Genomic DNA, 20,212 nt, shown 5'->3' on the forward strand with positions numbered 1-20,212 from the left:
CTGCTATGGCTTGCTATTAGCTCTGACCCCCAGGCAACTTTATTTATTAACATACAAATAAAAATCACATTTTAGTACAAATAAAATATCACCATAAGTAGTCACTTATTACTTCCCCCCACCCTCAGTTCTCAGCATCACTGTTATACTTCTTTCTCACTATAGATTTGACTATTCTGGGTACTTTAAAAAAAACTTTTCTATTTTTAATATTCTATGTTTGTATGTATACATAATGTGCAGGCTCTCAAAGAGATCAGAGGTGTTAGATTCCCTTAGAGCTGGAGTTATAGACGGTTATTAGCTGCCTGATGTGAATGCTGGGACTTGAACTTGGGTCCTCTGGAAGAGCAGTACGTGCTCTTAACTAATGAGTCATATTTCCAACCTTTGGCTATTTCCTAATAATGAAATCATGCAATATTCTTAATATTAGGCTTCTTTCACTTAATTATAATGTTTTCAGTAGTTTCATATATCATGAATCCCCAGCCCAAAAAGAAGAAAGAAAAAAAAAAATGAAAACAGCATCTTTCTCTGTAGCCTAGACTGACCTGCAACTTAACACATAGCAAAGGCTGGCCTAATCAAGGCCAGTGGTTCTCAACCTGTGGGTCAAATGGCCCTTTCTCAGGGGTCGCATGTCAGATATTTACATTAAGATTCACAATAGTAGCAAAATTATAGTTGTAAGGTAACAACAAAAGCAATTTTATGGCTGGGGGTCACCACAACATGAGGAACTATATTAAAGGGTCATAGCATTAAGAAGGCTGAGAAACACTAATCTAGGCACTCATCCTTGGGACATTTCCTGTCCCAACCCCCCAGTCCCAAATAACCAACTCAGGCTTAATATAAATTATAAATGCTCAGCCAATAGCTCAGGCTTGTTATTAGCTAACTCTTACATTTAAATTAAGCCATATTTCTATTTATGCTTTGCCATATGGTGGTATCATTAATAGTGTAGTACGTTCATCTCCTGCTCCTTCTGCATCTGGCTGGCGACTCCTGACAACTCCCTTCTACCCATCATCTTTAGTTTGGTTGCCCTGCCTATATGTCCTGTCTGGCTACTGGCCAGTCAGCATTTTATTAAACCAAATCTTTACAGTATACAAGAGGGTTATTCCACAGCAATCCTCTCTCAGCCTCCCGAGTTCTGGGAGTGCAAGTGTAAGCCACTGAGACTTAGTTACTTCCTCTCTTTCTATGGTTGGATAACACCTTGTATCAATACACATTTAGTTCTCTACTACTCAGTTCAGGGACAGTCATACACAGTTTCTGGTTTTTGTATTGGTAGGCATTGTGCTGTTTTGAATTTTTGTGCACACGTTTTTGTTTGGATTTGTTTTCATTTCTTTGTGTTATGTGCTACCAGTGGGAGTGTCTAGATCATAGAGGAATTCTGTGTATATGTGAGAGTCTGCATGAGTTTATGTAATTATATATGTATTACATATGCCGGGTTCCTGTGGAGGCCAGGGGAGGGCACCCTTGGAACGTTAGTTAAAGATCCCTTGGAACTTTAGTTAAAGACAGTTGTAAGCTGCCATCTGAGTGCTGAAAACTTAACCAGATTATATTTAAAGGGATTTATTTATTACCAAGGGAATGGTAAGTTCTTCATACTCCTAGCAACGTGTGTGTGTGTGTGTGTGTGTGTGTGTGTGTGTGTGTGTGTGTGTAGTAACCTGTAGTTGGACTTTGTTGTCAGACTTTCATTTGAACCTCTAGCCCTCAAATAATGACACAGAGACTTCTTATTAATTACGAATGCTTGGCCTTAGCTTAGGCTTGTTCCACTAACTCTTAGAGCTTAAATTAACCCATTTCTATTAATCTACGTTCTGCCACATGGCTCTTTATCTCTCCTCCATTCTGTACATCCAACTTCCTATGTGTCTCGCTGGCAAATCCACCTCTCTCCTCTTCCCAGAGTTCCCCTTTTTCCCTGGAAGTCCTGCCTATTTTCTCCTGCTTAGCTAATGGCCATTCTGCTCTTTATTAATCCAGTCAGAAAACGCCTTAGGCAGGTGAGGTAAAACAGTGAGACATCTTTACATGGTTTGCTCAAATATCCTGCAATAGTAACCACCTTCTTAATTTTCACAAAGGTGGTTTCATTTTTTTTTTTAACCCAGCCCCTTACTCCTGGTTCATAAATTTTAACTGACAACTCCTTCGGTTCTCTAAATTGTCATGTGTAATCTTTAATTTAGTGTGTGTGTGTGTGTGTGTAATACCTGTGTTCAAAGCTTAGATTACTCAGTTACAATGGCGTACACCTGTACTCCAGATACATAGGAAGCAGTAACTAGAGGACCACATGAGACCAGGAGCTAAGACCAGGCCAGACAACATATGAGATGTATAAAAGGAATGACAGGCTGGTGATGAGCTAAGTTAGAGTCCCAGGTCCTTTGAGGTAGAAAGGGAGAACCAAATCCCACAAGGTATTCTTTGACCTTCACATATGTGCCATAGCATATACATAAGAAACATACCACCACCACCACCACCACCACCACCACCACCACCACCACCACCACCACCACCCCACACACACAATATTGTTCAGTGTTTGGGGTTTTGGTGGTTTTGTTTTATTTTGTTTTGTTTTTTGCAACCTGGTCTTTCTACATAAGCCTTGGCTGTCCTGGAACTCACAGAGATCCATCTGCCTCTGCCTCCCAAGTGCTGGGATTAAAAGCATGCACCACTATGCCTAGCATAAAAGAAAGAAAATTAGTATATAGTATGAATTCACATTAGAGTAACTTGGTATTAAGATGCTTTTCTATACCTTTACATCTTTTTTTTTTTTTTTTTTTTTTGGTTTTTCGAGACAGGGTTTCTCTGTTTAGCTTTGCGCCTTTCCTGGGACTCACTTGGTAGCCCAGGCTGGCCTCGAACTCACAGAGATCCACCTGGCTCTGCCTCCCGAGTGCTGGGATTAAAGGCGTGCGCCACCACCACCCGGCCCTACCTTTACATCTTAACCTAAAATATCAGTGAATGCATTTGGGCAGAATGTTTCTGTGAGGGTGTTTTGTATGTATATGTACTATCTTAGGTCACACCCCCTATTTTAAAGCATGTATTTTTAGGAAACTCTGTGAGACTGTTGCCTCTTGTTTGCATTTTACACCATTGACCAGAATTAAAGTAAGATAACTGATTATGTGAACATTCCCCCACCACCACCACACACACAGGGTTTTGCTGTATAACAGCTCTGCCTCTCCTGGAACTTGCCTTGTAGACCAGCCTGGCCTTGAACTCACTGGAATCTGTTTGTCTCTGCCTCTTGCGTAAAGGTGTCTGCCACCACCACCTGGCAAAAATTTCTTTTGATTCAGTCTATCTTCTTTGGGATTTAATAAAGTAATAGTCTAATACAAAGTTTTTCAGTGAAAGGCTTTTTCTGACTGCTTTTTTATTATAAACTATCAACCTATCACTTTTCTCTCCCCATCTTCTGTTTTATATTAATGTCTTTATGTGTTTGGGGCCATTTGATTAGGCCTCAGACATTCCACAGCTACCTGGAAGACATCATTAACTATCGTTGGGAGCTTGAAGAAGGAAAGCCCAATCCTCTGAGAGAAGCCAGTTTCCAGGACCTTCCTCTGCGCACTCGGGTAGAGATCCTGCATCGCCTCTGTGATTACCGGCTAGATGCAGATGATGTCTTTGATCTTCTCAAGGTACTTCTAGCAAGCTCCTTTTCTAGAGCAGGAAAAAGGCAGCACTTTGAGTGTGAAATCTGAAAGTATTAAGAAGCAAGAGTTGGGCTGGAGAGATGGCTCAGAGGTTAAAAGCACTGACTGCTCTTCCAGAGGTCCTGAGTTCAATTCCCAGCAACCACATGGTGGCTCACAACCATCTATAGTGAGATCTGGTGCCCTTTTCTGGCCTGCAGTCATATGTGCAGACAGAACACTGTATACACAATAAATAAATAAATCTTTAAAAAAAAAAAAAAAAAGAAGCAAGAGTTTAGTTTGTTCATAGTAGTCTTCATGTTCTTAATTAAGAATGACTTGTATACACAACATGTCCTTGTGGCTAAAGGAATGCAAGCCATGCAGGTGTATGGCTTTTAAATTTGTTTCTTTTCATTTCACACAGGAGAACCTACTTATTATCCTGTCTTCACACAAAATAGCAATGAATTTGCCACTGAATTTTTTTCTGTAATTAAACTGACAGTCGAAAACTATACAGACACCCCACACACACACACACACACACAGAGTTGAGATTGAGATTGATTGTTTTTTTGAGACAGGGATTCTCTGGGTAACAGCTCTGGCTGGCCTAGAACTCACAGAGATCTACCTGCCTCTGCCTCCTGAGTACTAGGATTAAAGGTGTGTGCCACCAAGGCTTGGGAGGTCAATTTCTAATCCTACTCAATCACTTGATTAAATGTAGCAATTCTCAGTTGAGCTCTGTGCACAGACACATAAGTCATATAACTTAGTGCAGTCCCTGCTGAGCACTTACAGTACAGATCGTGCCCTGGAATACTTGGGAATTGATTCACTGGATCTCAGCTGGAATAAAGAAGGTGCTATGTTGGGTAGAGAGATGGCTCAGCAGTTAAAAGTCCTCACCGCTCTTCCAGGGGACCCAAGTTCAGTTCCCAGCACCCACTTTGGGCAGCTCACAATTGCCTGTAATTCCAACTTCAGGGAATCCAATACTCTGTTTGTCCTCCATGGGTACCTGCAAAATATTTTTTCCTAGTTTCTATGGATTATGGAAAAGGTAGAGTGCAGAACCACATTCTGTTTTGTCTGCATTTCATCTATCCTGATAGGAAATACAGCATATTGGCATTGTAAAATATGAGGTGTGTCTGAGTGTAAATTTTGAATTGTCATTTAGTTTTCTCCTGTTTTATGTTGTTTCTCATTTTTACAAATCCATATTCCTGTTCTGCCCAGGGTCTAGATGCAGACAGTCTCCGAGTAGAGCCTCTGGGTGAAGACAATTCAGGTGCACTCTACTGGTACTTCTATGGGACACGAATGTACAAAGAAGACCCAGTACAAGGAAGGTCCAATGGAGAACTCTCCTTGATCAGGTACTGTCTCTAATGTAAGGGCTGTGATGAGTGCTCTATTTAGAATGCTATGAAAAAGACCGGGTATGGTGGCACACGCCTTTAACCCTAGCACTCGGGAGGCAGAGACAGGCAGATCTCTGTGAGTTTGAGGCCAGCCTGCTCTATATAATGAGTTCAAGGACAGCCAGGGCTGTTATATAGAGAAACCCTGTATGTATATGTTTTGGGAGTGAGGTGGGGCTGTGAAATTTAATGTATCAGAATTATTGCCGGGTGGTGGTGGCTCATGCCTTTAATCCCAGCACTCGGGAGGCAGAGCCAGGCGGATCTCTGTGAGTTCGAGGCCAGCCTGGGCTACAGAGTGAGTTCCAGGAAAGGCGCAAAGCTACACAGAGAAACCCTGCCTCGAAAAATAAGCAGAAGTCAAGCCAGGCAGTGGTGGCGCACGCCTTTAATCCCAGCGTGGGGGTGGGTGGTGGGAGGGGTGGTAGAGTCAGGCGGATCTCTGGTCTACAAAGTGAGATCCAGGACAGACACCAAAACTACACAGAGAAACCCTGTCTCGAAAAACAAAACAAAACAAAAAAAACCCCAAAAAGCAGATGCCTCATTATCATGGTGTCTAGAATGATGTTAAACTCTGGTTTTATTGAGACTTCGTTACTGCTATGAGAAGTGCTTGCTATTAGCAAGGGGTTGGATGTTACAAAATGTCCTTGATTCCACATTTTGGTAATCCCTCTGTCTATCCCGTTTCTCCTGTTTTGCATAATCCAGTTTTGGATCCTTGTGGCAGAGAATACTGTAATTACTAATACAAAAACTGTATTAGTTGTTAGTACCATGCCAGAACATTTCTATTTAATGATACTGTTTCTTAGGGAAAGTGAAAGACAAAAAAATGTCTCAAATGTTCCTGGAAAAACAGGCAAAAGAAGAGGAAGGCCTCCAAAAAGGAAAAAAGTACAGGAGGAGATTATATCGAGGTAAGAAATCTCATTGGTCTGTGTTCACAGCTCTCATACTGGAAGAAACCTTAATTCACCTCACCCTTTGTCTTTATTATTTTTACTTGCGTGTGGAGAGGACATAGGTCATTGCTTATGGAGACCTGAGCCAGAGTCCACAGGAAATTGTCAAGCAACCCTGTCTGCATGACCTCTGTCTATCAAGTTACCTGCCTCCCTAAGCCTGTTATTTTATTGGATGATGGCTGTTCATTTAGTGAGGATTAAACTGAACAGGACAGCACATAGCAATACAAGAAAACGAAGGCTGTGCTTGACCAACGGTATTTGATAAACATTCATTTTAGTGTACATTTTAAAATTGTCTATACTACAAGAATGTGGGGCAAATTAATTCCATGGTTAATTGTTGTGGACTGTGGTTATAGTGCAGTGGTAGAATATGCAAGGACCAGAGTTCCTTTCCCTAGCATTCCCCACCAAGCATTGACTAATTAACCTTTTAATAGAGTTATATATTATTCTAGGTTTAGGTCTTAATTCTTTTACTGTAGTGATTAAGGTGCCTGAACATGGACATTCCTACAATGAAGAAAAGATAAAATGTAAAATATTTTTTGAATTTTTAATTTTGTATTTAATTTTAGGAGAGAAAAATACATTCTTTCACATCTGGGAAATTTCATATATCATTACTTTTGTGTATGAGTATGTGGGGTCAGGGTGCAAACATGGAGGCCAGAGCTTGATGTTGGTGTCTTCCTTGATTATGGCCTACTTTCCTAGCACTGGGATTACAAGCATAGCTGTCTTATTAGGATTTCTGTTGCTGCAATGAAACATCATACCCAAAAAGCAAGTTGGGGAGAAAAGGTTTATTCAGCTTACACTTTCACATCGTAGTTCATCATTGAAGGAAGCCAGGACAGGAACTCAAACAGGGCAGGAACCTAGAGGCAGGAGCTGATATAGAGACCATGGAGGGGTGCTGCTTACTGCCTTACTCAGCCTGCTTCCCTACAGAATCTGGGAATACCAGCCCAGGGATGGCATCGCCCACAATGTGGATTAGGCCCACCTCCATTGATCACTAATTGGAAAAAAAAAAAAAAAATGCCATACAGCTGATCCTATGGAGGCATTTTCTCAATTGAGGCTCCCTAGCTTGTGTCAAGTTGTCATGAAACTAGCCAGCACATTGGTTGACTTTGCTTTTTTTAAAGAAATGTAGGTGCTGAGGATCAAACTAGGACCCTTAACATTTTTAGTAACATAATAAACAGCCACTTCTCATGAGATTAGAAGTTCTACTTAATTAATTTAGATATGTTTGCAGTGGCAATGGCAATTTCGGTGATTCCCCCCCCCCCCCCCCTCTTACAACAAAGAAATATTCCTAGGCTGAGGCAGGAGGATTGTAAGTTCCAGGCTAGTTTGGACTACATAGCAAGGCTATGATAAAGAGGTGGTAATGGAAAGGGTTCTTAAGAAATCACATGGTTAGTAAGATCAGTTAAATTTAAGTTGATTACAGCTGCCTATTTCTTGCATAGTGGTATTTGTGGAAAATGTCCAGTAGTCACTTATGAACTATGTATTCAGAGTCTGTTTTAGGATCTCCTGAGATGTCCACATACTGTTCTATAGACAGAAAACTTTTATACCTACTTTAGTGTTGGGAAGCTAGAGCCATTGTATTGGTACATACGGGCTTGTACTACCCTCTACTGGTAAGTGAGAGACCTTGAGCAGAGGCAGTTCAACTTCCTAACTCATTCTCTTGGCACTTTCCTTAGATAAAGGTAAGGGAACATGTCCTCCCTAGTGTAGCCACAAGTCAGAGAGAATTCTGACAGTATCACTTCTCTCTTTATTGGTGCTGATGCCATAATGTTGATACTTGGGTTTCATTACTTCTCTTTTCTCATCAAGCCTACCCTACATTCTACTTTTATTTCTCATTAGAATTATTTTTCCTAACTTTGAATTTTGACAGCTCACCCCATCCCCAGCCACCATTGTGTTAACTGAGTCCATACCTGCAAGAAAGATCAATCTGGGCATGTCATTGTCTTGTTTTAATTGTTTTCTCTTTTTCCTTTGTTTCAGTGAAAAACAGGAAGAAAACTCCTTGGCATCTGACCTACAGACAAGAAATGGTAATAATGATCTTTGTTGCTATCTATCAAATCAAAACAATTCATACATATATTACAGTGATATACATATCATTCAGTAGGTAGGGTGATTCCAGCAGCCTCCAAGTTTTTGCTCCCTGTTTCATTCTTTCTCCATCCTCCATCTCGTAGATCAAAAGTAGTTCTGTCCTGTTACCTGGCACAGTATATTAAAGACTCAGACATTTGGATAGGCAAGTAGCTTCTTGGAGAGCTGCCTTTTAATATCAGTGACCTGGAAAGTATTGTTTGCATGTATGTGTATATACATAATTAGATTTTATTATTATTATTATTATTTCTGGTTTTTTGAGGCAGGCTTTCTCTCTGTTATGTCCTGGAACACGCTCTGTAGACCAGACTGACCTTAAACTCACAAAGATCCTCCTGCCTCTGCCTCCCAAGTGCTGGGATTAAAGGAATGTGCCATGCCTAAACTCTGATTAGAGTTTAATTCTGTAATCCAGATCCTTTAAATTTGGAGGGAAATAACCAAGATAAGGAATACATTTCTACAGCCTCAGTTTCAAAACCATTTTCTAGAGAAATAATACATTTTAATATTTTTAAGCATTTCTAGAATGTTAAATTTTTCTTTAAATGACAATAATTATAGTTTTATTTTTGCAGGCATTTGTCTAGTTACAAACAATGACAGTAACAAGAAAATCAAAAGTATGCATATGAGTTTAAATCTAGTCTCTTTCTTTTTTTGAGACAGGGTTTCTCTGTGTAGCCTTGCGCCTTTCCTGGATCTTGCTTTGTAGACCAGGCTGGCCTTGAACTCACAAAGATCCGCCTGCCTCTGCCTCCCAAGTGCTGGGATTAAAGGCGTGCACCACCACCGCCCGGCTAGTCTCTTTCTTTAAGTAAAAAAAGTATACATTATCATGCAGGCATGTAAAGTACCTGTAACCCCAGTGGTTGGGGACCGAGGCAGGAGGATCACTTGATCTCTGGAGTTTGTCTCTTTGAGGGGCAACATATTGAGGTCCCATTCTTTTTTCTTTGTAGGGTCCCGAGGGCCAGGCCAAGGTACTTGGTGGCTCCTGTGTCAAACGGAAGAAGAATGGAGACAGGTCACTGAGAGCTTCCGAGAGAGGACCTCTCTCCGAGAGCGGCAACTCTACAAGCTGCTCAGTGAGGACTTCCTGCCTGAAATCTGTAACATGATTGCCCAGAAGGTAGAGCCTCCCTGCTTATCAGGTCTCATTCTGTTCCTGGTAGGACTGGATGTTAATATTGAGCTCATTCACCTGCTGTTCTTAACCCTGCAGGTCGATTATGATGTTTTCTTACCTCTGGAAGTCCCATGCCTAACCCACCAGTTCTTAGAATGACCTTTTGCAGACTGGAACCAGCCTTCATTTCTCTATAACTATCACCAGGAAATGTGGCCTGAGCTTGCTCTTCCCTCCTCCCCAACAAAAATGATCATTTCAGGACCTAACTTGTTTCTCCCTCACAGCATCAGCCTTTGATGACCATGTGTCTTTGTAGGGCTGTGCCAATTCCTCTCCTGACACCACCAGAGCTGTTTGTGGTTCATTGAGTTCATTGTAACCTATATGAACTGTCTATTTCAATCTATATACACCTTACACATGGCATTTTCAAACATTTTTCTGTCACTTTTTTCTCCCCCCTATGAATGTTGTTCAAAAACCTCACTTCAGGTTGGAGAGATGGCTTAGGGGTTAAAAGTGCTTGCTCCTCTTATAGAGAGCTTAAGTTCAGTTCCCAGCACCCAGGTCAGGTGACTTAGAACTGCCTGCAACTCTAGCTCCTGGGGATCCAACACCTTCTGAACTCCATGGGCACCTGCACTCATGTGCACATGTGTGCTCTCGCACGCTCTCGCTCTCTCTCTCTCTCTCTCTCTCTCTCACACACACACACACACACACACACACACACACACACACACCTTTTGTTTTTAAGCCAAGTCTAGTGATACTTAACAGTCCTTAGTGCTCAAGAGGGTTAGCAGAAAGATCATGAGTTTGAGGCTAGCCTAAGCTACATAGTTCCAGAACATACTGGGCTACAGAGTGAAACCCTATTTTTTTTTTTCAGTTTTTTATTCTTTAGTGATTTTATGTGTTTATAGTATACTTTCATAATTCCCCATGCACCCCCACCCCACCCCCTGTCCAGATTGTCCTCTCTCTTCCTCCTACACCTATTGAAGCCCTTCCTCCCAACAAGTCTCCCTCTACTTTCATATCTTTTTTCATGTTCCACTGCATTTAATTAGAGTTACTTGCATGAGTAGAGGGTTTATTTAATTGAGCAAAAGCAACTTATCATTGGCTACACCACTGATGAACATGACTCTTCTTCCAGCAACCATTAGCTGCCTGTGGCTCTTCAGGTAGGGATTGATATGCCCAGGGACACTCCATTGGAAAAAACTGATCCCGCCCTTCTCTTTCCAGCAGGTATCAGTTGCCAATAGCTTCTTTGTTAGGAGTGGAGCTTTGTGTTCACTTCTCAGTGCTTAGACTTCGTTGATAGCTTTAATCCCCATTCCTGATGAAATTAAACACAGTGTTATTCAGTAGTCCCCATACTAGTTTCTTAATACTGGCATGTGAGAGCTACCTCCACACCAAATGAAAAATACATTATAATCTGTCAAGTCTAGGCCAAATCTAGACTGTAATGTTAATAATGCTATTTTGGAAGCCCTTGTCCAGTATAATATAACAGCAACAAATTTGCTTTTGCAAAATGGGGGATAAATCCTAGGACTTGAGCGTGCTAGGCAAGTGCTCTCCTCACTGAGCGTTTGGCACTGGACAACCAATTGGTGTGCTCTTCCCTGAGGAGGACCACCTCTCCCACTCCCAGCTTTCCAGATTTGTCTGTAGTTCTTGTCTTGGGTTGAGGCCTTGTGGACTTTTCCCCATCCACTTTAACATGTCATTGGTGTTGTCCTTGTTCAGCTCTTGTTTGGGCAGCCTATCAGTGAGACTTTATGGCTATAGCTTCTGACTTTACTAGGAGATACAATCTCACAGCAAACTCCCTGATCCTCTGGCTCTAAAAATCATCCTGCCCCCTTTCTGAAGTGTCCCTGGTCTACAAAGTGAATTCCAGGCAGACCAAGAGTGCATAGTGACACTCTGTCTTTGGAGAATGCTTTTAATCCCAGCACTTGGGAGGCAGGCAGATCTCTGAGAGTTTGAGGCCAGACTGGTCTACAGAGCTCGAGGACATCAAGGGCTACACAGAGAAACCCTGTCTCAGAAAAACAAACAAACGGAAAAAAGGGCTAGAGTTACAGCCTATAGTGGTAGAATGCTTATGTAACATGCTACAGCTCTGGGTTTGGTATCCAGTGAGAGAGAGAGAAGATGAATATGAGAATGTACCTCAGTGCTGCCTAGCAATGTGGAAGGTCCTGTCAATAATAAACAGCAGTTAAAAGCCCATGCTGCTCTTGCAAGAGCTGTATTACCAGAGAGAGTCACAGCCTCAGTTAACCTTCTACATACTCCAGCTTGTGCAAATAAGTGCGTGAGTGTGTGCACACACGCACACACACACTAAGGTTATGGATAATTAAGGCAGAATTACATGGAATTGTTAAAGGGGGGTGGAATGTCAGGTGATTCCCCAACCGTACTATGTGATAGAATATTAATAGGCCACACCTTGGGGGAGTCTCATGCTGCTGATCACAGCTTTTCTGATTGTGTCTTTATTTTTATGTCAGTAGATGTTTTTGCCTGCACGTATGCCTGTGTGCCATGTCTGTGCAGTGCTCATGGCAGTTAAAAGAGGGTGTTGGGTTCCCTGCAACTGTTGTTACTCAGTAGTTGTAGCCATCCTGTGAGTGTTAGGAATTGAACCTGGGTCACCTGGGAGAGTGAGCAGCCAGTGCTCCTAAGTGATGAGCCATCTCTAACCCCTGTTTGGGGGATTTTATTTTGAGATAGTCTTGCTATGTAACCCTGTCTGGCCTTAAACTCAAAGAGATCCTCCTGCCTTTACCTGCTGTATGTCGGGAATAAAGTTGTGTGCCACTAAGCCTGGCTTTCATCATCACATGCACACAAACACACACACACCCAAATACACACATGCATGCATAATAAGTAATAAGATGTAATTTCAATTTTTTTAAATTATTGGGCTATTGAGATTGCTCGGTGGGTTAAAAACACTACATAAACCTAGCAACCAGAATTCATATCTTGGAACCCACTGTGGAAGGAGAAAAATAACTCTTGAAAGTCATCCACTGACCTCTGCAGGCATGTGCACAATCTCACACACTTAACAGTAATAATTTTAAAATAAAAACTCTTTTTTAAAAATTGAAGCTGGGGAGCACAACTAATTCTAGCACTTGAATGACAGAGGCAGAAGTCATGGACAACCTAGTCTACACAGCAAGATCATGCCAAGCCAGGGCTCCAGCCTGCTCCCAGGAATCTGGTAGTCCTGAAAATTTGGCTGTCAAGTCGGGGTAAAGGAAAAGGTTGAATGGGGCTTGACTCAACAGTGCTTTTGGTTTTCAAGTGTGTATAAGAGATTACATTTAGTGAAAATTTATGATCTGTTCATGAACAGATCACTGAAAATTCCCTGGTAAGGTACCCTGGAGTTAGTGAACTGTGGGACACTTAAAGCTGAATGCTTCCATACTTTTTTCTATTTATTTGCTTGATCTGGCTATTAATTGACCACATTCCATCCTAGTTCAAAAAATAACAGTGAAAAAGTTTCTGTCATATGTGAAAACGGAAAGATTTATCATTACAAAAGAATGTGATACAAGCAGTCATCAGATTTACATCTTAAACTGTGTAAAGGACACACAAACCCTAAGTAGTGGTCAAGAGCAATTGTGAAAGAACTGTCTCTCAGATGTTTTGTGTAGCTGCTGTAGTCTGGTGAACCTGTAGTTGGTACATGCTCTCTCTGAATCGCAATTTCAGTTTGCTGATTAGCAAAGTAAACTACTATCTTTATGAAGAAGCTTTTTATAGGAATTAAATAAAAGAACCCATTCAGTCATGCCATTGTTCATGATAGGTAGTTTTAGAAGCTAAATCTTTATTTTTGTTTGTTTGTTTGTTTGTTTGTTTGTTTGTTTGAGAATGGGTCTCACTCTGTATCCCCGGCTGGCCTGAAACTCTGCTTCTGTTTCCCAAGTGCTGGGATCGAAGGTGTGTATGTCACCTTGCACAGCAGTATCTCTATTTCTTAACAAAGTAAATCCATATAGAGAGTTAGAAGATTTGTAAATTTTAGGAAATAGGATAGTAAACATAAAAGTTTGGGGAGAAGGGCTGGAGAGAGATCTCTGTGGTTAAGATCTTTGCTGCTCTTATCAGAGGTCCCAGGTTCACTTCCCTACACTCATATCAGGCAGCTCACAACCACCTCTTAACTTCAGTTCCAGGGGATCTGTATCCCCTGGCCTTCATAGATACCTACATAAGTGGTATGCATAAATACGTGAGCATTCATATAGAGTCTGTTGACATATTTATTTGTAGTAATGTAATCTTCCTATCATGTCAAGGCTATGAGGTGTTGTAATGATGAGTAAATTTTACAATTACTGTATAAACCCATACTACTTCATAAACAAATGCTCTGAGAATATTTGTTATTTATTCTAACTCTAAAATTAAATTCCTTAGTATCCTGATATTGTGAGACACCTTCCTGAAGCATCTAATGTGGATTAAATTATTGTTACTAGCCAGGCGGTGGTGATGCAAGCCTTTAATCCCAGCACTTGGGAGGCAGAGGCAGGTGGATCTCTGAGAGTTCCAGGCCAGCCTGGTCTACAAGAGTGAGTTCCGGGACAGTCAGGGCTGTTACATAGAGAAACCCTGTCTCCAAAAAAAAAAAAATTTTTTTATATCGTTACTCCTCAACTTTTGCTTATAAATATTATAGTATAATAGAATTTTATACAAACATCATCAAATTGTTAATAAGGCAAATGGTAGGTAACCCTGTAATAGTTAAAGTTACCTTGAAGAACATACAGAATTAGTACTATCATTTATTTTTAATTATATTTGAAAGATTGGGTTTATACACTAACCTATAGACATCTATTGAGACATAGATTTTTATAGAATTGTAAATTATTTTTGTTTTGCAAAAAACATAACTACCAGTAGTTTTAAACTATAGTGTTGCTGGAGATTGTCCAGTTTAATGGCTAGGCCAGGGGCATATCCTGACATTGACTCCTAACATTGACTAAAATGAGCCAGTTTCTTTAATGTTCGGTTCGTTGCCCTGTTCCCCCACCTCAGTTTTTTATTTAGTTCAATAAAACATTTGACACATGTTCACTGTTTAAAAAAAAAAAAAAAAAAGTGAGTGTAGACTACTGAAAGTGTTTGTTGGTGGATGGTGGCTTATAAACATTTAAATGTAGGTACACAAAAGCTGGTAGTAGATGGGTGTGCTGATGCACAAATTTTATCTATTCTTTGCATTTGAGAGGCAGCGGTAGTCAGATTTCTTTGCATACATTTGAAGTGGGAAAGCTGGTGGCAATATATGCAGGAAATGGTCACCCTCTGTGTCAAGAGCAGCATCCACCTCTTCCATCTAATGTGACAAAGTTGGAGAGTGAACTGGTGTTAGCTTCTTGTGCTGTTTGTATGGTAAGTTGGCAAGATTTCCTTCTGAAACATGATATGCTGGAGTTACATCTCAAGTGGAAGCGATGAGATGCTTATGGGCTTGTTGAGGAAGAGACTGTCTAGGGAGCTTTGAAGAAGTACTTGAAGAGGGTAGACGATCCTGACCTCTTTGGTACTTGTGATTGTGTTTCCTCTGGGAACTGCGTATTCTATCTTAAAAACAGAAACGCTGTATTTGCAGTGTGTCTAAACTGTCTGAACCAGTCCTTGTTGTCATGGAGAGGGTTGTGTTTTTCCTCCCTTAATTTACTTACTGTTCAGGAAGTTAAGACTTTGTATTAAACAGTTCTGGAACCAAATCCCCCATATACACGCCCCCACTGTCTGTGCGTCTGTGTGTAAGCAGAAATGAGTACCTGGAGCTTACTTTTAAGTTGTTGTTACATTTTCTTTTACTGTGTGTGTGTGTGTGTGTGTGTGTGTGTGTGTGTGTGTGTGTGTGTCACAGTGCACCATGTGCCTCTCAAAGATCAAACTCAGGTAGTCAGGCTTGATGGCAGGGGCCTGCAGGCTCTGAGGCAGCCGTCTCTGCCTGCCTTTAAAGACCATCTGAGTCAGGTGCTCCTTGTGCTTCTTCAGAACCATCCCCTCAGGTGAATGTGATAAAATACTTTGCTCTTTGTCATTTGAAGAGGGTTTTTGGGGTTTTGGATGTTTGGTTTGGTTTGGTTTGGTTTTTTGGTGGTAGTGTTTGAGGTTTTCTGAGACAGTGCCTGTTTCTGTTCCCAGGCTGGCCTAACATTCAGAATCCTCCTCCCTTAGCCAACCAAATGCTGAGGTTATATGTGTGCCTATCACATCCAGCTAGAGCAAGTTCTCCTAAGGTTGTAACCTCTCTTGCCAGTGATGGATTTTCATAGGAAATGCTTGGTTGTCAGTGGCTTTTGAATTGCCTCTTGTTAAGAAAATAGACTGCCTAGTACCTTACCCAGCTGAATAGTTGTTTTCCCTTATCGTCCTAAAAGATGGACACCTTTGATCCCCTATTAGATAAATTAGTTACTGGTGTGCCTCCATGGCCATTCTGCTGGTGGTGGTGGTGGTGGCAATGGCGGCAGCAGTAAGCTGTAGCTGAGAACACCCTAATCTATCTTTTCCTTTCTTTTCCTCACTTCTAACTGTAGGGAAAACGTCCACAGCGCACAAAGCCAGAATTGCAACATAGGTTTATGTCTGACCATCTGTCCATCAAATCCATCAAGCTAGAGGTGAGTGTGTCTGAGAGTAAAAAAGTGTATTTGAAAAGAGTAGTTCCATTTCATTTCATGTGCTGTTATTCCTACTTATTATGCCCTTAAAAAAAATCTTAATCTCAAATGGTTTTTGTTTTTGTGATTGGTTTGTTGTTGTTTGTTTGATTTTTTGAGACAGGGTTTCTCTGTGTAGCTTTGGCTGTCCTGGAACTCACTCTGTAGACCAGGCTAGCCTCAAACTCTTTAAGAGATCTGCCTCCCTCTATCTCCTGAGTGCTGGGATTAAAGTCATGGTCCACCACTGCCCAGCTTCAAGAAAGATTCTTATAGGTATAGTGTTTTTCTGGGAAAAGAAGATAGAAAAATGGAAGATTGGGTGACATTCTTATGTCATATATCATACAACATATGACAGACATGTATTCAATCTAACATAGATATGAATAAGTTTTGTGATAGATAGATAGATATAAGAAGTTCATGAATGCAAAGATGGAAAAAATTGAAGCCAGGCAAAGAAAGGGTGATTTAAGCAGACCAGAGGTGTTTGGCCTTAGTGTGTGGGATGGCTAGAATTCTGATGGTAGGCATTGGGTGTGGAATTAAAGCCTAGGGTCTTCCTCACAACAGGAGCAATATAAACAAAAGCTTCAAAGCAGAAAATGGAATAGTATGGTCAAAGAACAGAGTATATTTTGGATGCGGCCATCATGTTGTGATATATTGTGGGAAAATGTAGAAAACTAATTTCTGGAGTCTCCCAGCTCTTATACTGTGTTCAGTAAGGAGAAATGAGGCTGTTGTTACATGCAGCTGTCTCAGGCAAGATGAGCTGCTTAAGAGTGAAGTGCTTGCCAGGAGGTCTAGTTGATCACTCTGTCTCCTAAGATGCAGGGCAGGAAAGCATTCACATTCTATACTGGAGAAGAGCCTTCATCAGATGGGAACAAAAGTTGGGGGCAACAGCTAGATTAAAAACTACTAGTTTTTCCAAGGAGTACCTAAGAGCCAGGTCTGTTTGTGCTTTTGACTGTGTGGCACACATTAAATGCTCGTGGTTTGAGCTAGTGTGGTGCTGCGGGAAATGGCAGGTGTACTTTTTACTCAGTGGGTTGGCTGGTGAGCATGCACCCGTGAGTGCAGTGAAAGGTGAAGGTTTGGGAAGGCTGTCCCCGAACCTGTCTCTGGTCCAGGAAGGGGGCAGGAGGCCACTGCATCTGTCCAAAAGGCTTTTGTAGCATGTTGTAGTCTGCTTGTCGTCTTCTCAAAGCCTGGCTAGCCTATCATATTCTCTCCTCTTCTGTTTATCTCCTGATACTGTGTTCCATCGCATGTAGTGAGGTTAGTAGTCACACAGAACGTTACCTCAGGTCACAATTGTTTTGCTCTGTCACCATGTCTTGTGCTAGCTTGTGAAGTTGGGAGTTCTCTTTTGCCTTACAGTTACGTTTTTGTGGCTCTTAAATGAAAATGTCAACATGGTGCTATAGCAGAGACCTTGAGCTCTTTGTAAATTTTTATTGACTTCATTTTCCTTTAGGCCAAACATAATATCGTAAGCCTGTAGTCCTACTGTTGTGGAAAGCAAAAGTTCAGGAGGATCATAAATTTAAGGTCAACCTAGAGTGGGGTTCTCTCAACCTTCACCCTCCCTCACATAAATAATGAAGGGGCATTAATTAGTTTTTACAGTTATATTTTGGTTTGTTTGAAACAAAGTATTGCGTAAGCAGGCCAGGCTTGTTCAAACTCACAACTTTGCCTTAGACACCTGAGTGCTAGGAGGTGCACACCACCACACGTGGCTCCTTTTTAACCCTTACATACTTTCTAGTTGACAGTTCCGAAGTGACTGGCTTGCCACCTCCTCCCTGGTAGTCCTTAGCTTGGGAGGAACTACCTTCTGCTGCTGGTACCCAGTTTAGTTCTGAGTACTTTCCAGCTGCTCCTATCTTGTAGGTTCTTTTTACCACTTTATTGCCTTGAACTTGCTTCAGGAGTCCTCCATGCCCTAACTCATACCTCAGATTGCTTGGCAGTCTCACCACCACTAAAACCTTGTCATGGCTGCAAGCAGAAGTCTAACTTTTGGCCACTCTTATTTCTTTTCCTCTTTATAGGGGTTGTTGTTAAATTCTGTTGTTAAAGTAAAGGAAACTACCCTGTGTAGTTTGTGTTGTGACACATGCTATCCTAGAGAAACTGACTTGTTTTCAGAGCAGAAAGTCTTTTGTCCTTTGCTTTTTGTGTATGCAGGCACCAACCACCCAGGAGTCCCATGTTAATTGCCTCAAAGAGTCTTTTAATTGTGGCTTCTGGGGGAAATATTAGTGCAGAGACACTGATAAGCCTGGGATTAGGGCTGCTGAGGTATTTTTGTCAGTAGGCCTTAGTGTGTGTTTATGATGGTGTCATCTCAGGTATGCTTCTGGTGGCAAGGATAAGAGTGAATCTGGACCCGTGCCTTGGAGTACAGAGCTTGGGCGCAGCTTCAGCTAGAGTTCTAGTTAGCAATTCTTTGGAGGATTTCACAGTGGCTCCTTGTTAGCATCTCATTAAGATGCTGTCAGGATTCTAGTAGATCTTTCTTACCTATAAGGCATTTAAACACCAACCACTATAGCATTTGCACCTGCCACTTACTTTCTCTGTTTTTATGAGACAGGATCTCACTAGGTGGCTCTGACTGTTCTGGAACTCAAAATATAGCCCAGTGTGGACTTGAACATTCAGTGATTTTCCTGCCTCAGCCTCCTGATGGTAATCCACTTCTATGCTACCACACTCAGCTGACTTCTATTACAGGGGAAATACTTGCAATGGGAGACTGTCTGAGAGGCTGGAGAGATGGCTACATGACTAAGACCATGTAACAGCAACAACAGGTTTAGTAGCAAGTACCTTTTACCTGATAAAACATCTTGCCAGCCATGGGTTCTTTAATAGTTAAAACAGAAGTGAGTCCTGAGACTTAGAGAGTTCAACAGTTAAGAGCACTGGCTGCTCTTCAGAGGACTTGGATTTTTAAAGGACCTGATTTTGGTTCCCAGCACCTACATGTCAGTTCCAGTTAGGGGCGGGGGATATGATGCCCTGTTTTTCACAGGCATGAGGTGCATATACATACGTGCTGGCAAAAATTCACATAAAATAAAAATAAAATCTTAAAAGAAATGAGTCCCAACAGGGAGGAGGAAAAAGTAAACCCTTTGCTTAGGTTGTCTCATGAGCACATGTTTTGCCTTAAAATGGAAGCATTCTGAAAATAAGCACAAGAGGTTTGCAGACAGATTTTTGGTGTGGAGCATGGGTCTCCTCAAACCCCCAGATGTGTTTTTCAGGTATCACTTGTGTGAAGTAGCTGTAGAGAGAGATTCACATGAGGAAACAGGCCTAGGAAATGTGAGGGAAAGATGGGTTTTCACCCATCCTGTCAATGCTAAGTGTGGAAGTGATTCCAGATAGGGATCTGAGAACAGAGGGAATGAAAAATGGAGGTAGAGTTCTGCCGGGCATGGTTGCTCTTCCTGTAATCCTAACATCAGAGGCAGGAGCAGGATGCTCACTGAAAGTTAGAGGCTGCCATGATCTGCACAGGGCTACATTGTGAGACTCAGAAATCAAAATTAGAGGGAGGGGTCATGTCTCCATGACAGAGCCACAGTCAGGCAAAGGCAGTGTAGGTTCTTACCTCAGTTGGCAAAAGATTTGGAGAACTTTCAAGTTTGGGCTTAAGATGCTATCAATTCAGGTTACTAGCTGTTAATGTCCAGAATGCTTAGCGTGTATATTAATGTACCACCCCCACCCTGTCAGTTACAAAGTCTCACTCTGTAGCTCAGCTGGCCTCGAACTTAAAGTATAGACCAGGCTGGCCTCAAAATTACATAGATCTTCCTGTTTTTTGTCTCCGAAATGCTAGGATTAAAGGCATGCACCACAATACCTGGTGCTTATAGTAATACATTTTTAAAACAATTCACTATGCCAAGCATGGTGAGCATCTATATAATCATATCATTTGGGAGGTGGAAAAAGGAAAATTAGAAGTTTCTGTGTTTGTCTGCTAGAGCCAATCTTTTTGTTGTTGTTTTTTGTTTTTCAA

The 20,212-nt window shown here is 41.5% G+C and overlaps 1 protein-coding gene across 3 annotated transcripts in view; it reads left to right on the top strand.

Moving 5' to 3' along the window:
* The window catches only part of LOC131907358 (chromatin remodeling regulator CECR2), a 111,311-nt gene that overhangs the window by 72,131 nt on the left and 18,968 nt on the right, over window positions 1–20,212 (top strand). For 2 of the 3 annotated variants that reach the window (XM_059258501.1, XM_059258502.1), the window contains exons 3-8: window positions 3,533–3,716; window positions 4,962–5,101; window positions 5,965–6,069; window positions 8,161–8,210; window positions 9,243–9,412; window positions 16,039–16,122. In XM_059258501.1, the coding sequence (XP_059114484.1) occupies window positions 3,533–3,716; window positions 4,962–5,101; window positions 5,965–6,069; window positions 8,161–8,210; window positions 9,243–9,412; window positions 16,039–16,122 (733 nt within the window). The remainder of the gene's footprint in view (window positions 1–3,532; window positions 3,717–4,961; window positions 5,102–5,964; window positions 6,070–8,160; window positions 8,211–9,242; window positions 9,413–16,038; window positions 16,123–20,212) is intronic. The other variant, XM_059258503.1, reaches the window with a different exon arrangement.

This window comes from Peromyscus eremicus, chromosome 3, assembly GCF_949786415.1.
Source record: "Peromyscus eremicus chromosome 3, PerEre_H2_v1, whole genome shotgun sequence".
Lineage (NCBI taxonomy): Eukaryota > Metazoa > Chordata > Mammalia > Rodentia > Cricetidae > Peromyscus > Peromyscus eremicus.